Source organism: Paramormyrops kingsleyae, chromosome 11 (genome assembly GCF_048594095.1).
Source record: "Paramormyrops kingsleyae isolate MSU_618 chromosome 11, PKINGS_0.4, whole genome shotgun sequence".
NCBI lineage: Eukaryota > Metazoa > Chordata > Actinopteri > Osteoglossiformes > Mormyridae > Paramormyrops > Paramormyrops kingsleyae.
In genome coordinates this window covers 20715188-20735155 of record NC_132807.1, presented here as the reverse complement: position 1 = coordinate 20735155, position 19968 = coordinate 20715188, and the positions used below count along the sequence as shown (strand labels likewise).

The following is a 19968-nucleotide window of genomic DNA, read 5'->3' as shown; positions in this document are numbered from 1 at the left end:
GGCAGTTCTCCATATTAGAGTCTAGGCAGCCCAACAGAGCATTTATGGACTAAAGCAGCAGATTGTGAACCTGGGCTTCACTTTAGAAAAGCAGTGTAGCCACATAGGGACGCCCAGAACTTCTCCATGCGAACCACAGGTGGCGCCGTTTTTGGTCCAGCTGAGCTCTTGATGACTTGACTGTTTGGCTGTTGGTTAAAGTCAATGCACAAGGGAAACGCTTAACCTAGCTAAATTATTTAAGAGATCACCACTTATGCGAAGCTATAATCTAATCTTTTTGATGGAAACTTCAAAGCCTTCACCGGAAACAAAGCAATCTGTTGACAGAACTCTTGTTTTTGGATCCGTTTTGCATGGCGAGGTTTTCTCAGTTATCTCAGCAGAGTATCCATGTGTACCAGGAGTCCACTGGACCATCTGAGCAGGAACCCCTTCATTGCATCACAGGTTTTGTAAACTTTGTGTTTCTACTAGACATAAAATGTATGTATCCTTTGTTTAATGGCCCAGTACATAGCAGCCTGTTTTGCTTCATTAGAGTGATGCAGGATGCTGGAATATTAAGTCACAGACACTACAGTATTGGTGGATTTCTATCGCCCAGACACTCTACGAATGTGTGACGGGACATTTGTAGAAGAGCGGCCGCAGGAGCCTGACAGGATCTTCTCTCTGTAGGGTGAAGAAGCACTTTTAGCTTTGCCTTTGATGGAAAGGACGTTATGGGGACATTATGCAAAGCCTTTATTATACCTACATTATACCGCGCGAGGAAATGCTAAAGCGCTAAAACAAATAAACAAATTTATGTCATCTTAAAAGCAAAGGAGCCAGATAAGGAAATTAAACACAGAAATTACATTCCGTGTGAAGTGCTGCACTCAAAGAACAATTTAAAGTACACGATTAAACTGCAAATATATTCAATAAAAGTTTGCACCTACTTAATATTGTTTTGCACAGTTCATGAACAATTTATGCATTTATGCTTTATTATTGAGCTGGCAAATTATATAGAACTGCTATTCAAGTATTCCCCCTTATGCAGAGATGTCTATGCATGATCAGAAGCAAGACATAAGCCATAATTTAGGTTAATACGATAATAATTTGTTCTCAGTAGCCTATCTGCATTGGATTCATTGTCTCCTAAGTGCTGAGGATTGCAAGATGGCATACTTCTTTGGGATATCTTAAAGGTTCTTAGAAGAATTACACAGGCACTAAGTTAGGATTACCAGATTACTTTACTTGGAAACTGATTGGAAACGCAGGCATTTCTGGTTCGCTGTCAGTTTTTTTTCATCCTTAGTATAAATGCAGTAACACCAGTCACATCACCTTGGATGGAAGGACACCAGCAGAACATTTATATTAATGTGTCACCTCATCTCCATTCATTTAATTGCAAACTCTATCCAAATGTACATGCGGTGCATAAGCAAACTGGTAATTATCCTTGAATTCTGTCTCTATTCCTTGTAAGGCAGCAGGGTTACCGGGAAGGCTGTTATAAAGAAACCTCCTATATGTTGTAAATATTTACGTGCTATTCATTTGAATATGGCACAGTTTCAGACCTGCAAAATGTGATGGAAAAAAACTGCATCCGTAAATGTTTCGGTTGTTGTAAATGTCAGGACTCAATTTAACAACAAATGCTGCAATTCTGTTTGGAGAGCTGCTCTAATCAGATTAAATTGTCTATTTGTGATAGAGAACAATGGCAGACATAAGAGCAAAATCATTTAAAAATGAATAATGCCTAAAACAGACTCCAGGGGGAGTAGTGGTTAGAGCAGTGCTGACATATTGCGAACATCGCTGTTACGGTGAGCTTTCGGGATGGCTATTACAGTTTTAATTTCACATAATATAAATGATTTATAAGGGTATGTGCAATGTGATCAAAGAGCTTCTCCGTAAGGGTTTAAACCATGCAAAAGAGATAATGTTATGCGATTCCTGTATGATTAGGATCACAACCGAACGAACAAGTAAGGAAAATAACAGCACTTGATTTGCATAAAAACAAGAGCCACTGCCCCCCCCCCCCCCATCGAGTTTGCCTGGTTCTCCATGCTATTTGAACAGGAGCGCAGCTACAGCTACCAGCCGCGCTGGACGCTCAACATCATAAAACACGCTGCACCACAATCCCGCATTCAACTAGCTACCTGTTTATGGACCATTGCTGCAAGCAAGGACCTGTTCCCTTCTTCTAGCTCCCGGGGATACTGCAGAGTGGAGCTGCCCAGAACCATACAGTAAAACTTTATTTTATTGTTATTTTTTAAACCCGTGCCTGTCTTTCCTGTTTTTCTGACACAGCCAGAGCGGCTACAGGATGGAGCCGTTATCTCCGTGCCTAATGACAACAGCGGATCCTCTGGGAAGGAGGCTTTAACATGAGCATGACCACGCGGCAATCGGCTTTGAGTTACTGGCTGGGCCCGCAGACAAATCACTTTCCGATACCTGCATGTGAATCCCCCAGACAGCATGATATTCATGATAAAACAAGTCCAATCAGAATTTCAATGTCCCCCCTTCACTCTACATCTCTCTGTCCCCGAGTGGCATATGGTAAACTATGGCGGCTGGTGCTCTAAAACTCAAAGTACGTCTCTTTTTCTGCCAGAGCGAGTGCCTCTTGTTTTCCTCGAGCTTATTGTGTTCGGCCATTTGTGCCTGTTTGTAATCTGATACCCCTTGTTTTTGTCTGCCTTATTGCGTTTTCCCCCGTTCCTCCCTGGAGGCAACCCGATGCCATCTTCCAATATGGTGGAAATGTTGCTATTTACATAATGTTAAATTATTTAAATTAAATGGTGTGAGATGATCAAGTAGCAGCTAAATATTTTCAGTCACATATGCGCCTCTCATAACCACGGGTTGCATGCGAATTGGAACCGAAATGCTTTATAAATATGCTAGACTTCTGTAGTACGAATGTGGCCTCGCATGCGGACAAAATGGCACTGTTTGGACGTGTCCCCTATTGGCTACTTCCTCCCCCTTTGTCAAGCATACTGCCTATCACAGGAGGTCAAGTGCATCACCTGGGATTTAAGACTAATGTTCCGGCTACGTCTCTCGACAGCGGCTTCGGCATTCCGCTTTGTTCTCTTATTAATAATATGTGGACGTACTTGAGGTATTTTACATGAGGCTGAGAAGCTCGTCTGCCTGTTCTGTTCTTTCATTCAGTTCATAGGGAAAGAGGAAAAAAAGAAACTGAAATATGAATTATAAATACAAGCTGTGCCATCTGGACGAAGATAACACTCCATCATAACGAAATCCAGCATCAAATTAGAAGTGCCACAGGTTCCATCTGTACTTCATGAAATCGCTCTAATTCAGATTTGATTAGGTCAGCTGTGTGAACTCCATTGTACCCCCTATCATGCCTCTGCTGTATGTTCTTTTCTTCTTGGCACTGGATGAAAAATTAGGTATGCAGATAGGGCAATCGTGATGAGGATGAGGTTAAATCGTAATAATTTCTGTTTCACGCGAGGGCGTTTTCTGGAATCCTTCATTTCAGAGCTCATGTGATGCTTATTGTTTAAATCGCATTGGTCTCTGTTATGTAAAGGCCCAGGGCAGCAGTGATCAAAGACGTCGATAACAGACCACCGGCACCGTGCATGGTGTCTGCGATACTCCCCATCCTTCCCTCTAACACTTTTGAACATATTTTTAATTAACTTCTATTGAACACACCAATGGACAAACACGCACGTGCTTCAGTTAAAAGGCATTATTTTTTTTTTTATTATTTTGCAGGCATGCTAGATTTCCGACTTTGTAGACGCATCCATTGCTCTCAGAAAAACTCAGGTAGCGGTTTTTAAATTAAAAGCTCACAGACGCAGTGTGACCCAATATCTGGGAATCATTAGATGCAGTGGCTCGTTTTTTTTTTTTTCTCCTCTTTTTCTTCCCCTGCTCATCGGGACTTTTTTTTTCTCCATCAGCCGACTGCTCATGCATTTATAATGCCGAGATAAAATGCAGGGACCTGAAACTAAGACCGCGCTCTGTTGGCAGGAGCCGTGCTTTCTGAAGATGAACTGGAAGGTACATTGTTTCCAAGAATAGCTGAGAATATCATGTTTCATGCAAAGTGCCATTCTTCCTGAGCGTTCATGCTATTATCGTGAAAGGTAGAATAACATTTTTTATAACAGCCATAATTAACTATTGTAATATTTATCTTACGGCACTCTCGGAGCATTATTTTATACCTGATTAATTAGTTGCTGTATCCACAAATGAAAGCCTGGATTCTAGCAAGGTGCTCAGGAGATTTTTGCCAAGCTGGGCCTCAGTTCTTAATCCCATACAGTAAGTTCACAAGCTCTTCTCTTGTGCCAAAACTCCACTCTTGTTAACAATGTGACGAGGGTCTGTCCTGTACTGCAGCCACTAAATATAATTGATCCTCATTGTTAACCCGAAAGTGTAAAGGATCTGAACTAGGTGACCATTCCGTGCTACAGTCAAAACTATATACTGTAGCTGATAGCTGCGAAACATCCCAAAAAACCATCACGATGATTATATACCTAATGCCACCCAAATACACTGCTGCATCATAAGCTTGATTCATTTTAAAAAGACATCCCAAGGTTATCTGTAGCACCTCTAAGACAGACACTTCTAGAATCTGCACGACCTTCATGTTACAGTATGTAATGCATTCTGGATAAACGAGCCTCAGATCAATCCAATCAGAGGATAGTCACCGCACTGAAATGGTTGTGATTGGCACGCAAGGTGATGATGATTACTGCACAAATTACTTGATTTAGAAAACTGTCATTTTATATATGTGTGTTTCTTTTTTCTGTTTTTATTTTTGCATTCAATCAACATCAGAGAAAATCTGTCTGTGATTTCAGGATTTTTTTTGGCCATTTTCCTTCTGGATAATTTCCTACACAGCAGCACCATTCACATTACATGCTAGGACTGCATTTTTACTAAAAATGATATTAATACGGCAAGATAAGTTTACAGAATCTGTAGTGCAATGATTTTAAATTGGGAGCGTTCATCCACTGAGTAGCTATTTAAAGATTTAAGGTACTGTCCTTGATAAACTGATCTGTGATCTGCTGTTAAATCCCAAAGTGCTTTCTGCTTCCCTGACTTCTGCAAGGAGCTCATACCAGCTCACAGAACTAAAACCACACTCTTTTTACATGCTAGGCCTTTAGAATCCATGTGTGGCGTGAACTTTGAGGGTGACAGGGAGACCTTTTTATAGATTTTTTTTTAAATTGAGAACCGTCCCCCCCAACAACCAGCATTCACGCGCTGGGAGCTTAGCACTGGCCTGTGGTTTTGTGGTTGAGAGGTGCTCATTAACTCTATAATGACTACCACAAAGTGCGGCTCAAGCACTGAATTATATATGCACCACAGAGAACACAATACCTTTCCTCTTCACCTGTGATTTAAAACATTAGGGAATGTGGTATAAAACAGTAAAACAGTCCATTTCTCCCTTGCACAGTGAGATTCATGGACCATTGGTCTACAGTTTTAGGGAACTATGCAATCTGATTTAGGTCTTCTTGGGGTTTACGGCACTAGTAATGAACTGGTGCAGGGGGTAACTGACTTTTTTTTATAGACCCTGTGTTCCCTGGTGGTAAATAATCCCTGGGAAGTAGAGCTGATTTCATTAACAGGTGCCCCCATGCAGGGCCGATTCCAGGCACGGTGCCTTCGGTAACATACGACACAGGATGTCCTGCTCTCGCACGCCACCATTTAATGCCATATTAGCGCAAACTAGCGCGGTTGGTCCTTTCTGGAGACCGCCTCAATGTTCTTGGATAGTAGCAAAACAGAAGGAAGATCTACAACCCAAGCGTGAGACTTTAATTAAGACTCTACGACTCACTCTTAAGAAAACCTCAGTGGAGTCTTCATGTGCAGGTGCATTTAATAAGGGCAGTGCTTATACCCTAAGCAGCATTTCATTGTACGGCTATTGTCCATCCATCCATCCTTTTTCCATAAGCACCTGGAGTGCAGAAGACCCTGGAGCACAGCCTGGGGCCTACTGCAGGAAGCACTGCACTGGTGGAAGGTGACACCCTGGGCACCAATCAATCACAAGAGATAGTGCTGTTGTAGATTTGCATATAAGGATTTTGTCCAGCATTTAAAGTAGATTTTCCTTGATTTTTATATGGAAATTTTAAATTATGCAGTGCATTGTGTAAGCAATGCTGCGATGTTTATTTTCCAGATCTGTTTTTTAGCATAGTACTGCCTCCCTACCAAGCCCAGACACAATAGACTTTTCCAGCAAACCTTTTCTCCTCTCCTTTCTCCCTTGTTTGCTTTCTTTTACACATAAAGATGACTGGACGACCCCGGAAAAGGGGTACTGACATACCATTAGATAAACAATGCATCTGCTTCTCCATAGTAGTTACACATAAAATGGCCACCTGTTTGAAGCACTGCTGATCAACGTGAAATTATATACCACGCTCTATTTTCTCTATCAAAGGCCAAGCTTTTCCCTTTATATTGCAGCACGTGCGGCTAAGATTGCACAGCGAATTAAAGGTTAAGAACACACATACACACACATGCAAGCTAGCATCATTAATTTGGACTCATTTAAGGGATTCCACAGAGTGAAGATGTTGTGAAATAGCCGAGGTAATGGGATAGATCTTTCATGTGGAATAATGGCATAATTAGGCAAACAAAAAGTGCAAGGTGTGACAATTTAACTTGAATGCGCTTTGTCAATGTCTGTGAACAGCACCTTTGAGACAACATATGCATAAACCTGGGGACGCAGCCACCATAATGTGTTTTGAGGTTTGAATTCATGTGCGTTTCTGTTTTGGCATCAACAGCCCTCAGAAGAGAGTCCCATAGGATCGCCTGTCCACGACAACTAAAATGGAATGAAAGGAAATTTCCTAGGGCTGTAAAAGTATATTTGAACGATGAATTATTTCCAGCCACATTGCAGACTTAGCTTCCCCCCCCCCCCCAAGCTTTTCACCTTGGTAGTGTCGGATTTTTACGAGCGATTTCTCCCCATGTTTACCATCTCTAGCCTGGCTCAATATCGCCGACAATCTCTTTCATTTTGTTAAAACATTCGCATTTTCAGATCACACCAGTCGTAGGGTTTGCAGATTTTTTTTTTTACGGTTTCCCCGAATGTCGGAAGTGTCGAGGCAGTAGCTGGTGACAAACTCGGAGATCTCCTTCACTCCACTTAGTGTCTCTGCCATCCTTGTAGCTCGGTTAAGGATTCCTGTCAGACAGGGAGGACTGTGATAACAGGTGGCGATAATATAAATATATCGCCTCTGTGTTGTCTTGGTGGTGTTGTTATTTCTGCCTGACTCTCTTGTTAAGCATGCTACAGACATCCGTGCTGTGATTTGGCAAGACAAGTATCCCTCCTTTCATTTTTTTTCCCTTCCTGGGAAGCCAGTTGAAAGGAGAATTTAGAAGACTTGACCCACTTTTGTATGGCAAGTCTCCATTCCACATGTCCGGCTCTGTCGCCAGGCTGCTGGGGAGGGAAGCGGGCGTGGCTTGGATGTCGGCACGACTGGCGTGTGCTTTGGCCCGAGTCCAGTTACTACTGTGACCCCCATTTAAAGAATAAGAAGGAATCTACTTGCCAATAAATATGCCAAAGTAAACATTAACCACAATCAGTGACAGATTAATCAGGGTAAAGCAGTGTAATTTGATACGAAATCAATGCTGACGTTTTATCAAAACAGTAATCCCTGCGCTGAATTTCTTTGGTCTATTTAGCATATTAACCCTGGCATTTTGCATTTGTAGTACATTTTTTTCCTTATATATGTTATAAATATTATATTATCGTACAGACTCCTAGTTATATGTCTGCTTTGATGTCTTGTGAGTGGCTTTGTTTAGTTTTATGCTGTCTGATCTTGTTAAACGTTACAGGTTACTGACTGCATGGGGTTGGTGGGAATTCTCATGCGAAAAGGCAAATAAAGAATCTTGAATCCTGAGGTGTAATCCCTTGGTCCTTCTGCGTTTTCAGTTGCACACAGATTTGGACATCGGCAACAAAAACCTCAAGTACGTGCTTTCAGGTGAGGGCGCTGGCACCATCTTCGCTATTAACGAAAAGACGGGGGACATCCACGCGATGAAGAGGCTGGACCGCGAGGAGAAGGCGGAGTACACGCTGACGGCGCAGGTCATCGACCGCGAGACCAACGTGCCCCTCGAGCCTCCCTCTGAATTCATCATTAAGGTGCAGGACATCAACGACAACGCCCCTGAGTTCACTACCGGCCCCTACCACGCCACTGTTCCCGAAATGTCCCAAGTGGGTAAGCAGACCGTTCCTTTATATACATACAGTACAGTATATGATGCACGACACACACTGTCATTTAGATCAGGGCCAGTGTGTACGCAGGTTTTTTGGATAACCTTTAGGCCGGCTGTTCAAACCCAGGTGTGACGACTCTTCAGCCAATCAGTCCTCTGATTAGTGATCTAATTAGGGAGTTGCAGTGAAAACTCAGATACAGAGCAGCCCCATTTTGATAAGATTACCCACCCCTGATTTAGATAAACTGTCAAGCAGAAAAATACAATGCAATCAGACACATCATTGGCTATATGATGGCCACATGACACAATTTTTCAGATTTAATTTGGATACATTTCCATTAAAATTAAAATAGGTTAACTTGTCAGAAAAGAGAGATACTGTACTCTTGTTTTCAACACAACCAAATTTGTATCATATAATCATTCTTTTAAATTTCAAGTTTGAATTGTCAAATACATTATTACACATGCCTTGTTTGTTTGGAAAAAAATTCCTCCTTTTTATTGTGAGAAAAGAATAGAAGCATCATAATATCGGTAAAGCAGATTATTCAGATTACCTGTTCTAGCCCTTAACAATTTGTGGCAGTACATCCACAAGTATGACAGAAACCTAAACAGTTTTCCAACTTGGTCAATAAACCAAGGCACTGACAGCATTATCTCTGAGGTGTTACTTTACAGTACAATCTGCTCTGTTGCTTTGTGAGACTGTATCTATGAGTCTTCCCATATGGATCAGTGTGTATGTCTCTTCTTTTTATGGGAAAATATATCATGTGTAAGTCAAGCGTTGACATTGGATAGGAAGTCATATTTAGAAATACTCACATAGTCCGTTGGATGAGAGGGGTTTCAAATCTTTATCCTTTGGTGGTTATGAGGAAAAGCTGTTTTTTTTTTTTTTCCTTGCACTGCCGTGCGCTCAATTGAAATGCTTGCAGTACTTATCCAAGGGTTTTGACAGTGAAGTGAGGAAATTGCAGTCAGTGGAGTGAAAAACAAAGTGGTCGTTAAGGGCAGAGTGAGGTTGCCGGTGGGAATAGTGTTGTCTGTTTTCTTTCATCGAAGTCGGCCGGTTTTTGTGATCGCTATTTTCTTCTGTCAGTGCTGATTAATTAAACATCCGGCGATGTTCTCTTGTTTGTTTGAAAGACATCTTCCATGGCTTGTTTTGATCTTGTTAAGTATTTATGTGATGTCTGAGACAGTCATAAAATAAATCAGGAGCTCTCTGGAATAATAAACAAAAAAAAACAAACAAACAGACATGCTTTCATTATGACTTTTTTTTTCTAGCTTCTGTCTCTTATCCATAAATCATGGTGATATTTTGTTGGTGCTGAAATTATATTCAACTAGAGTGGCATCATAAAAATAGCTCAACTCTTTTTTTTCCCCAGGAAGCATTTAGTATGTGATGGACTTCTGGTAACAAAATTTCCATCCATCCATCCATCCATCAGTCATCCAGTTTAGGTTCCAGGTAGGGAAATCTCAAGTCCAAGGGTGCCGTAAATAGGGAAAGGTTCAGACGATTCCAGGGGCACTAAAAAATTTGGAACATAATTGGATTGGTCTTGGTTGGGCGCCCAAAATGATATGCTTTCATTGGGCCCAAAATGTTTGGCTGTACCCCAACTTAAGTGTGTCTCAGGCAGCACAGGGCATAAGATATGGGTACACCCTGGGCAGGATGCTAGACGGTAGAATGATTAAAACATGTTTTGGGAATCTGTTTTCATCCATGGAAATGACTGAGGATTTGTTGGGGACACCTATCCATCTTCTAACTGCTTCTCCAGGTCAGGGTCATCGGCAGGTGCGCTGGAGCCTCTCCTAGTAATAGTTGGTAGTGGTCATATGAAAATGAGGTCAATTATATATGGTCACGCCATGTTGTTGAATGATAGATTACAGCATTTTGCTCTTCCCAAGAGACTTCTAAGAGATGTAATCTGATGAGGCAGTTCTTGCCTTTTTTCTTTTTTTAATGATTTTTTTGGTGTAGTGTCCTTTTACTTAGTGTCTCACCCATTGGACGCTTCCCACGCCTGCTTATGCTGAGCCGCAGTGAGTCTCTTTTTATCTAAGTAGGTGGAGACCACAAACTTTGCCAAACACTTTCTGTCTCCATTCCTCCAGATCCTGCCTGTGAAAATCCCCCAGAAACTGCTATTATTAGCCTCCAATGCGCCGAGCTGTGGCATTGTATCTAAAGCGCGAACCTGTAAACATATAAAGAATGTAAGATGCCCTTGATAAGCCTTGCTTTCGACAATGAAGATGGGATAAAAAGGTAGATAAAAAAAACAAGAGCTATAAGAGCAGGAGAAGGAGACCACCGGAAGTACAAGGTGTGAGGCATGGTGCTCATTTGGTGGGATTCCAGTTAGAAAGGTGTGTGAAAATGCAGTTGCACATTATGGGTTTGGTTTTATCACTTCTTATGCACTGAATATCTTTGGACTGTTGCAGGAAATCAAAAAGAAAGAGTTTAAAGGTAAAAATGCTATGACACAGTTAGAATAGCATGCATCCAGTTGGAGAATGGTGTTGCATTCCTGGGTATATCAGGTGGTGTTTGTTCAGTGGAACGGTTATCACTCCTAACACACTTCGGGATGGTCCCTGACCTCCTGGGGTGAGTAGCAGAATATCGCTTTAACGGGCGCTCCAGGAGAGAGATTAGTGGCTTAAGAAACTTCGCAGGCAGAAGCAGAGATTAATGTGCACTGGCCAGTGTTAGGTTTAGGGCCCCACAAGTTGTAATTGCACACCTAAAGTGACATTGTTATGGAAATGACCTCCAAATGTACAGTATTGACCAATCACTGCAGCTAAATAAACATATTACCAATGCTACTCACTTGGCCAAAAACAACAACAACAACAACAACAATAATAATAATAATAATAATAATAATAATAATAATAATAATGGGACATGCCTGCCCTCTAGTGTATGGGAGGACTCAAAGAATCAACCTGTATATCACCGCTGTCGACAAAACCTACATATGTCCACTTTCTGACGATTGTGACGTTTTACTATAGATGGATTTTGCCCATTTCTCCTCTGTTTACTGATACCATTTGACATCTAATTGACCAATGAAACTAGTATTTTGATGCTAGTTAACATTTGCATTAATGCTGGTCGTTTTTATGGATTACTTTATCTTGCTAATTCTGAAAACTTAACATTCATAACTAGATAGCTAGCTAACTTACATCATTGTTAATGGCAATTGTATAGTGCGATTAGTTTGTATCTTGTTGACACTGATATTTGCCTCACTGACAACAATCCATGTAAGTAAAACATTAAACTATTCACTGATAGCTGTGTAAAGAGAAACTTTCTGTGTATGGTGCTAAGGGTGTCTCATATTACATTCTTTTAGGCTTATTTTCTAAAGTAGTTTCTACATGTCTTTCATTGGACAGTGACCACATGGCATGTCACATGATTTATTCCCTTACCTGTTGACGTCCTTTTGGGTGTTACTCTGTATTTTTGTCATGGTGTTTCATGTTCTGTATGTTAAATATTTCATGGGTCATTGTATAAAACACTTAAGACAAATAAATAAATAATTGCACCACATACAATTTATTAATGATAATGACGAGGTCACACTTTCACAGAAAAAGAAAGGTAAAAATCTTCTATCCAAATTAAAGCCCTTAAAATATAGTGTTCTATAATTAGTCTTGGAATGAGACCTTGACCTTCCATTATTAAAATGATTGAATTTTCTCTGTTTGTCATTAAAAATTTTACTATGGAAGACTTTCAGGCTATATATATTCATGAGATTATTCTGTATTTTCATTTGACCAAAATTAATTTAAATTTGTCACTTGCGGTCGCAGGTTCAAAGCACAAAAGGGAATTATGGATCATTTGCATGGATTGGACGAATCTTGTAGGATTATTGAGTCTTTCTTTTTTGCTAATGAGGTCTTTCACTCTAAGACCACAACAAGCAGGAATTTCCCTGATCGGCTTCAGCTAACATATGTGGGCATGATAACCTACCCCATTTTCTTGAAGCAATGAGGGGATTGTAAAATATTTGAAGGTCTGCTTAGAAGGAGGACTTGCTTAATTGGAATCAAGCCACCTGCCTTAACCTCAGCCTTGAAACGATTGCTAATGCAGAATAATAGAAAATAAGTGCTGTTGTCCGCCATCTCAGATCAGGGGGATTCAGGCATGTCTGAACGTCTCTTCTTCTATTCATCCAGTGTATGAAATGATGAAATGTCAGAAGGCACATCAATTATCTGCCCCTCGAGTGCCCGCCTGCAAAGTAATGTGATTTAAAGCTCGTAAAGAATCCATAGCATTCGTTTAATTTGAGGAACGATACAAAATGAATGACTATAAATAAGCCTATCCATTTTCAATAAGCACTTATCCAATCAGCTTTCCAGCCATAGGGAGGATGTTCCGAGAAGTGCAACGGGCGAGGCCGGATTCGCCTCGCAGGACACACGCGCCCGAGCACACACACACGTGCATACACAGATACAGACACACACACATACAGTACACAGGCAGACACACACAGGTACACACACACATACACACATGCACACTCACACAAACACAGCTACACACACACACGCACACACACATGTGCATACACAGATACAGACACACACACATACAGTACACAGGCAGACACACACAGCTACACACACACATACACACATGCACACTCACACAAACACAGCTACACACACAAACACACACACAGACCTGTACTCATATCTTTGTGGGGACCGGCCATTCATATCTATGGGCAAAACCCTAATCCCAACAATGACATCCTTAACCTCAACCCAGCCCTAACCTTAACCATAAGTAACCAAACAAATTTGGCATTTTTAGGTTTTTGATTGCATTCACTGATTTTTATAAAAAATTAGATTTATATTGCAGGGACTTGAAAAATGTAAAAAACCTTTTATAAAATAGTGTTTTCCTTGGTGGGGGCCGGAAAAATGTCCCAACAAGGTCAAAATAAAAGCAATATGTTCACACACACACACACATACACACACGGTGCACAGTTCAGAGCAATCTAGATGCACACAAATAATATTTCTAGCAGTTTTGGTGGGCCAGCTGAGCTTTTGTTTATCTCTGTGCTAAGTAACATCTGTCCGATTCATTCATTAATCTGCACTTATGTATCCGTTGGATTTTTTTTATAAATCTCTATCTCAAAAACTAAAATCCAAAGACAGCCAAAGTATTAATATTCAACTTCCGAGGGCTTTTCATACTCAAAACAACAGGATAATGTTTCAAAGTCAGTGTGTCTTCATTGTCATCTTCAGCTATGTGATGCATGGGTCATATATTGAGATGAAATTTCAATCTCGTTGGTCGTAGTGCAAGAAACAGTAATAAAGAGAATATAAATATGTAAGACATTTTTCATGCATCAGTGATTTTCCAGTTTACCAAAATGTATTTATATTGTTTTATTCAACAAAAACAAGACAGCTGTTTCAGCATCGACATGCAGGAAACGTACTGGGGAGCGAGTCCGCGTCGGCTTCTGGGTTCTGGGAAGGCTCATCGAGATTTTGGAATCTTGGTGCTTATTCTGTAGAGCCTGGAGATAAAAGGAGATGGGTAGCTGGGCAGAGGTGAAGCCAATGAAGGTGATCATCACTAATGTCACCCAGATGCCCAACACCTCCGTCTCACAGAATCTCAACCAGGGATCTGCGGGGGTGGGGGGCTGGTGGGGTCTGGCCAATTTGCACGAAAGATTGAACCTTTTTGAATTTTACCAAGGCTCCCCTCCCCCGCCCGTCCGCAAATTTTACTGAGTGCCCACTTTCAATCACTGACGATCATGCAAAATTTACCAAGCAGGACCCCTCCAGTCCAGACATATTATATGTTATACACACCTGCCCCTCAAAGTCTCTGCACCGTCTGATCTCAGCTCACAGTCAGCAGTCTCACGCCAAAGCTGATGCCATATTTACTATGACCCAGCTGAGGTCTGTTTTGCTGAAGACAAAACCAGGAACCTGAAACTCGACCCCCTTGGCCTTTCGGTCACAAGTCCGGCTTAATAACCGGTGTGCCACCTCTGGGACGCTGGAGGAGGAGCTGAGCTCTTTAAGCGTACCAGCTGGTCACGCGTGGGTCACCGGCTGCTGGCCCTTTAAATGCCCTCGCTGGCATGTGATTGTGGAGCCACTGCTGCCGTCCAGGTGTGCATCTCCCTGTGCTGGGGCAAGGGGGGCACCCAATCTGCCCCTCTGCCCCCTTTCTTCCATTGACTTTGGGGAGATTGGGAGCCCAGAGGGGCAGATGGTGCTTCCAGCAAGATCGGTCTCACTTTAAATAGCCACTTAGCCTGTTTGCTTCTCTTTTTCTTTCTTTTTTTTCCTCCACTCCTCCCATTTTGTGCATCTGTCTGTCGGAGCATATATTGATGTATTTATACAAAAAAAACAAAAACATGGACATGCATAAAAGGGCCAAACTGTATGTTTATTGTAAACAGTGTTGACTCGTTATTAATATGATTGTTTATAGAGAGAATCATTCAAGATGCAGATATGCTCAAAACCAAATGCACCACTACGCAAAATAACGTTTCCCTGCACCTGTGGTACCATTTACTATTTTCGATGCTCCTTATCAAAGTAAATTAAGTTGAGAGTCTTCTTCTGGTACTGGAATGAACATGTTTGAAGCCCGTGTAGGAGGTTCGAGGCGACAAATTGGTACTTATCTCCAAGCTCTAAGAAAAGAATTTTTCCCAGTGTCTCCTGATGGTGGTGTGTTATGATTCATGCATCCTCACATGTTTATGAAATACAGTTTTGGTTTCTTCTGTTTGAAAGTGATGGTGGTGCTTAGGTGTAATTTGCCTGGATCTATGAGGCAGAGGTTTCTCCTTGTCATACTCCTAAATACCTTGCCTTGTATTCCTGGGAGAAAAAGAGGTTAAAAAAATAAATTAAAAGAACAGGCTGCCAGGTAATGAAGCCATTCAATGCGTTCTGCATAAGACTGTCGGCGCAGGTGATTGGTCGAGTGCCCAACACAAAGCCTCTCTGTATTGCTTTTGAAAAGTCACCCTTTCATTGGCATCCAGGGGGAAAAGTGATAAAAGGGAAGCAAATTAATCACTTGAACTGTCCCCCCCCCCCCCCATGTAGCTTTTACTGTAATGAACACAGTACACACGCACACACACACATATATGTGTGTGTGTGCGTGTGTGTGTGTGCACAGAGACGGCTGGAAATGTAAGCTTGATCCTCTGTGACGGTGTGATTATTGCAGAGGTCTACATGCCTCTCACCCAATCCCCACTCAAAAGGTCCCCCCCCAGGGGGCGTACCTGCGTGAGACTTCCAAAGAAGGATCGAAGAGAATGGGGAATAATTATCCAGAAAAGCATGTCGGCACGACAGCGATGCAGGCATGTGGGACAGTACCTGTTATGGATGGAAGGGGGGGGGCAGCTTGCTTGTACCGGAGGCATGTGACACTAGGCGGGCCCCAGGCATACAGGGACTAGGGCCTGTGTTACCCCCGGCCCCGAGACAACTACTTTCATCTGATAGGATGTCGGGCTGCACTTCTGCCGCTGCTCTGCAGTCGGAGGAAATCAATTATGTATCGGGGTATTGTGGATATTTAATGGGGTCCTTTTATCCTCTGTTCTTCCCCCAGATCTCTGTAAAACGATGCTCATGTGTATTGGGGGGAGTGTGCGTGAGCCCATGTGGGCACACGTGTCGTGGTTGCCGCGGCTCCCGCCACTGCTAATGGGGCCGGTTGTTGTGGAGGCGTGTGCTGGAGCCTTGCATCCCATCCCCAGCATCCCCCCCCCCCAAATCCTTCTTCTTGAATTATTAATGGAAAGAGTTACACACTGTAGCTGTGTATTCCTATAGGCATTTGGCATTCCCGGCCCAAATTAAAAGCTCTGATTACTTTATATTTATTTATTTATTTGTTTGTCTGTCTGTTTGTTTGTTTATTTATTTCCCAGATATTTTTGAAGCGCTAGCTTAAGCAGAGGTTTGATGATGTATACATTATTGAGAGTGGGACACTATGGAAACAGGTAGAGATGCACGATATATTGGTTAACATTTCGGTATCAACCGCCGTATGTTAAAAATCAAGATATGGTCCGACGTGTCAGTCTTGTTTGATATTGCTGGCTGATATTTAGATTTTATCAATAATTAACGTTAGCAGCACCAGAGCTAAATACATAACTACTTAAATATCAGAGATGATTACATTGGGCAAGCCATTTTGTGAGCCATTTTCTGTAATAGAAGATGAGGGATTTTGTCGATTCATTTACCACTTAGAGCTTCACTACGGCTTCACTATACCACTTAGAGCTTCACTACTGTATATCAGTGACGTCTCACTGCTTACATTATATGATGTGGCTGCTACAGACAGGGTCTTAAGAAGTTTGGTGAAGCTCAGGGGTTAGACGGTTACTGGCATTGGTTATAAGTATTGGTAATAATGGACAGAAGAATATTGGTATTGGTCAACATTTTTACATCAGTGCATCAATATAAAGGTACTAAATGGACTTTGGGTCTGGAAATACACTTTGAGGTTACCACTCCGGAACGTCTCAGCGGTTGGAGAATTGGGTCAGGGTGAACATCGTTTGAAGGGTTTTCTTTTGTTAGTATCTGCATTGCAAGTGTGTACAACTCTTACAGGAAGAACTTGCTTAATGGTGACTGGTTAAATCTGACCTCGGAGCAGTCTTGGACACCCTCTTCCAGGAGATCCTCACTTATTGTGGCCGTGGGATTGAAGAGCTTTATTTTGTCTGATTTCATCTGCCTGCAGGCTTCTTGTCCCAGTAAGGCCTCTTTATAAGAGGCTGGATATCATCTCAAAGTGGCTATGCACAGCTGTGCCCTGTTACGTGGTCAAGCACAAATGAAGGGTACAAGGGGTTTCCTTTTGTAATTGAATAAACGCACAGAAATTACAGAAGCCACCTTCTCTCTGGACACGTCCTGCAGCATCCCAGCGAAGAACCAGAGCGAACGAGAGCAGCTGATCCGCTCTCACAGAAACACAGAAGGAGGTTATATTCATCATGCAGGCGAAATGCGCGTGCGGACAAATGCGACCCGCGCTGTAGAGAAAGGAAGGATAAGGGATTGCAAGGCAAGGTCATCTGAAAATGAAACAAGTACAGCTTCCACATCTTATAATCCATCTTGTCTGGTAGACTTCCCTCTGGTCCCATTAGCAGAGGCTGTGAGAGTACCGCACTGTCAGTGTGTAGCTAGTGCCACTATGGTGGCTTTGGCTGTCATGTTTGTATGCGGTATATATACAAAACTGGTGTAAGATTTGTCGTTTTTGTGGTCGCACTTAAGCGCCCCCCCCCAAATGTTTCAAAAACTAAATAAACAGCTAGCAGGCAGAGTCAGAAGATCGTAGCTAGCTAGCTGGTTAGCGGAATGTGCTGCTTAACGTTTTCTGACTTTCTGTCCTCCCTCCAAACTTCAGGGCCCCCAAACAGATGCGTTGCTTGAGTGGTGTGAAATACTGCCACTGGTGATAGGATGATGAAGGTGATGGTGGTTCTTTTGACTGCAGGCTGATGAGCGTTTCTGTTTGTGTTACTACCATTTTCCCCTCTAAAACCTGTAGTCCGTAGTCCTTCAAGAGAAGATCTGCCATCTCTTTGCCGTTTAACAGTTGCATCTCTGCATCGGAGTGTTTCATAAGTGTCACGCTGGGAGCGATATATCAGCTGTGGCCTCTTCAGCCCAGAGGCGGGATATAGATTCGCCCGACCTTTGGGTCTGGAAATACACGTTGAGGTTACCACTCCGGAAAGTCTCCATCAGCAGTTGGAGGATTGGGTCAGGGTGACCATCGCTTAAAGGATTTTCTTTTGTGAGCTGTTGAATGTGGCCGCAATGCAGGTGTAGACAAATCTTACAGGAAGAACTTGCTTAATGGTGACTGGTTAAATCTGACCTCGGAGCAGTCTTAGAGACCCTCTTCCAGGAGAAACTCACTGAGTTATTGTGGCCGTGAGGTTGAAGAGCTTTACTGCCTTTAAAGTAAATAAGAAGAAAAAAAACATTTTATCTGGCTACTTATGTCTGGTCTCAGAATACTGCATAAAATATTAACATCAGTAACATACTGTATGACATGTCAATCTAGAACCAATGAAGCAATATGGAGGATCTTTTGGCTGTTTATGGTCTTATTTCTCTTCTAAATCTGTGCCACATTGTGTGTGTGTCTCATTTATTGTTTGGTTAATTATGGTTAAGGTTATGGCTGGGTCAAAGTTAAGGTCTTCATTTTGGGATAAGAGGTTTTCCCACAGAAATGAGTGGAGAGTCCCCTCAAAGATATAATTGCAAACCTGTTTGTGTGTGTGTGTGTGTGTGTGTGTGTGTGTGTGTTCTGCATGACGAATGGCAGGGCAGCAGGTGCCACAAGGCCTCCATGAGCCAGACAGATGCTTTCGTCCATGTAGTTACAGAGTGTTTGCCCTTTCATTTTGCCCCTCTGAGGTGCAAAAATGAAATGGTTAATCCCTCAAATGCCGACAGAAGGCTCTTCCCTTATTTGTTTGCCTGGATCTCTTTTCTGAAGATCCCGACAACGCTCACGTTTTTATACCTGCGCGCATTAATGCAGCAAACCACCTACAAAAGCAATTCAGATTAAGTACTCCGGTCATGAGTATAGAAAAAAGTGTCTCCTGGGCTTTGCTGGTGTAATTTCTCAATATATGCAATGATGCCTCACATTCTCCAGTCTTTATGAGCAGAAACGTCCCCATTATCTTTAGTTGTGTGGAACCCCCCCCCCCCCCACCCACCAAGGTGTCCCCTCATTGGCTGGCTTTCCTGCCTCAATAAACGTTGGCTCGAGGTTCTGAAAAACACCCTGCAGGGCAGGCTGTCCCCAGGACCAGAGAACGATGCGTCAACGCTGCATTTTATTGGGCTATATATTCTAGGATAGCTTTTCCGGGTGTAATTAGCTTTTATGGTTTCTGTCATATACCGATTCAGCCATTTTTTCTCACCTTGGTTTCACTCCGGTATCAGGGGCCATTTTAACATATTGTATATGCTGGATATAATATACTAATGATGATCCCCATCTTTCATCCCTTCTCTTTTTATGCTTGGAGAGTGAGATTTATATACAGGGATTATGGGATGTTCTTGTGGTGGTTTTCTACGATACTCGGGCGGCCTGTGTTGTTGTTTCAAGTTGGATGGGGTCCAACGAAAAACTCAAAAATTATTGTGATTTGTTGCCATTAAGTTAGTGTTTACTTCTGGCAGCTACATAGATGGCAATTCTGTAGGATGTACGCTACACAAATAGATAAATACCTATGCACTATGCAACGATAGTACTAGGACAATTGCTTCATTTTCAGTTGTTTTTGTTTTGTTTTGGGTTTTTTTTTCCAGAGTAATACTTCATAGCTTGTGTTTAGTATACCTTTGATTCATAGCCATTGGCGTGGTAATTACATCAGCTCTTATCAT

The 19968-nt window shown here is 42.1% G+C and overlaps 1 protein-coding gene across 3 annotated transcripts in view; it reads left to right on the top strand.

The window, feature by feature from the left end:
- Positions 1-19968, top strand: part of cdh8 (cadherin 8) — a 75811-nt gene that overhangs the window by 21337 nt on the left and 34506 nt on the right. For all 3 annotated transcript variants that reach the window (XM_072718235.1, XM_023790847.2, XM_023790848.2), the window contains exon 3: positions 8084-8378. In XM_072718235.1, the coding sequence (XP_072574336.1) occupies positions 8084-8378 (295 nt within the window). The remainder of the gene's footprint in view (positions 1-8083; positions 8379-19968) is intronic.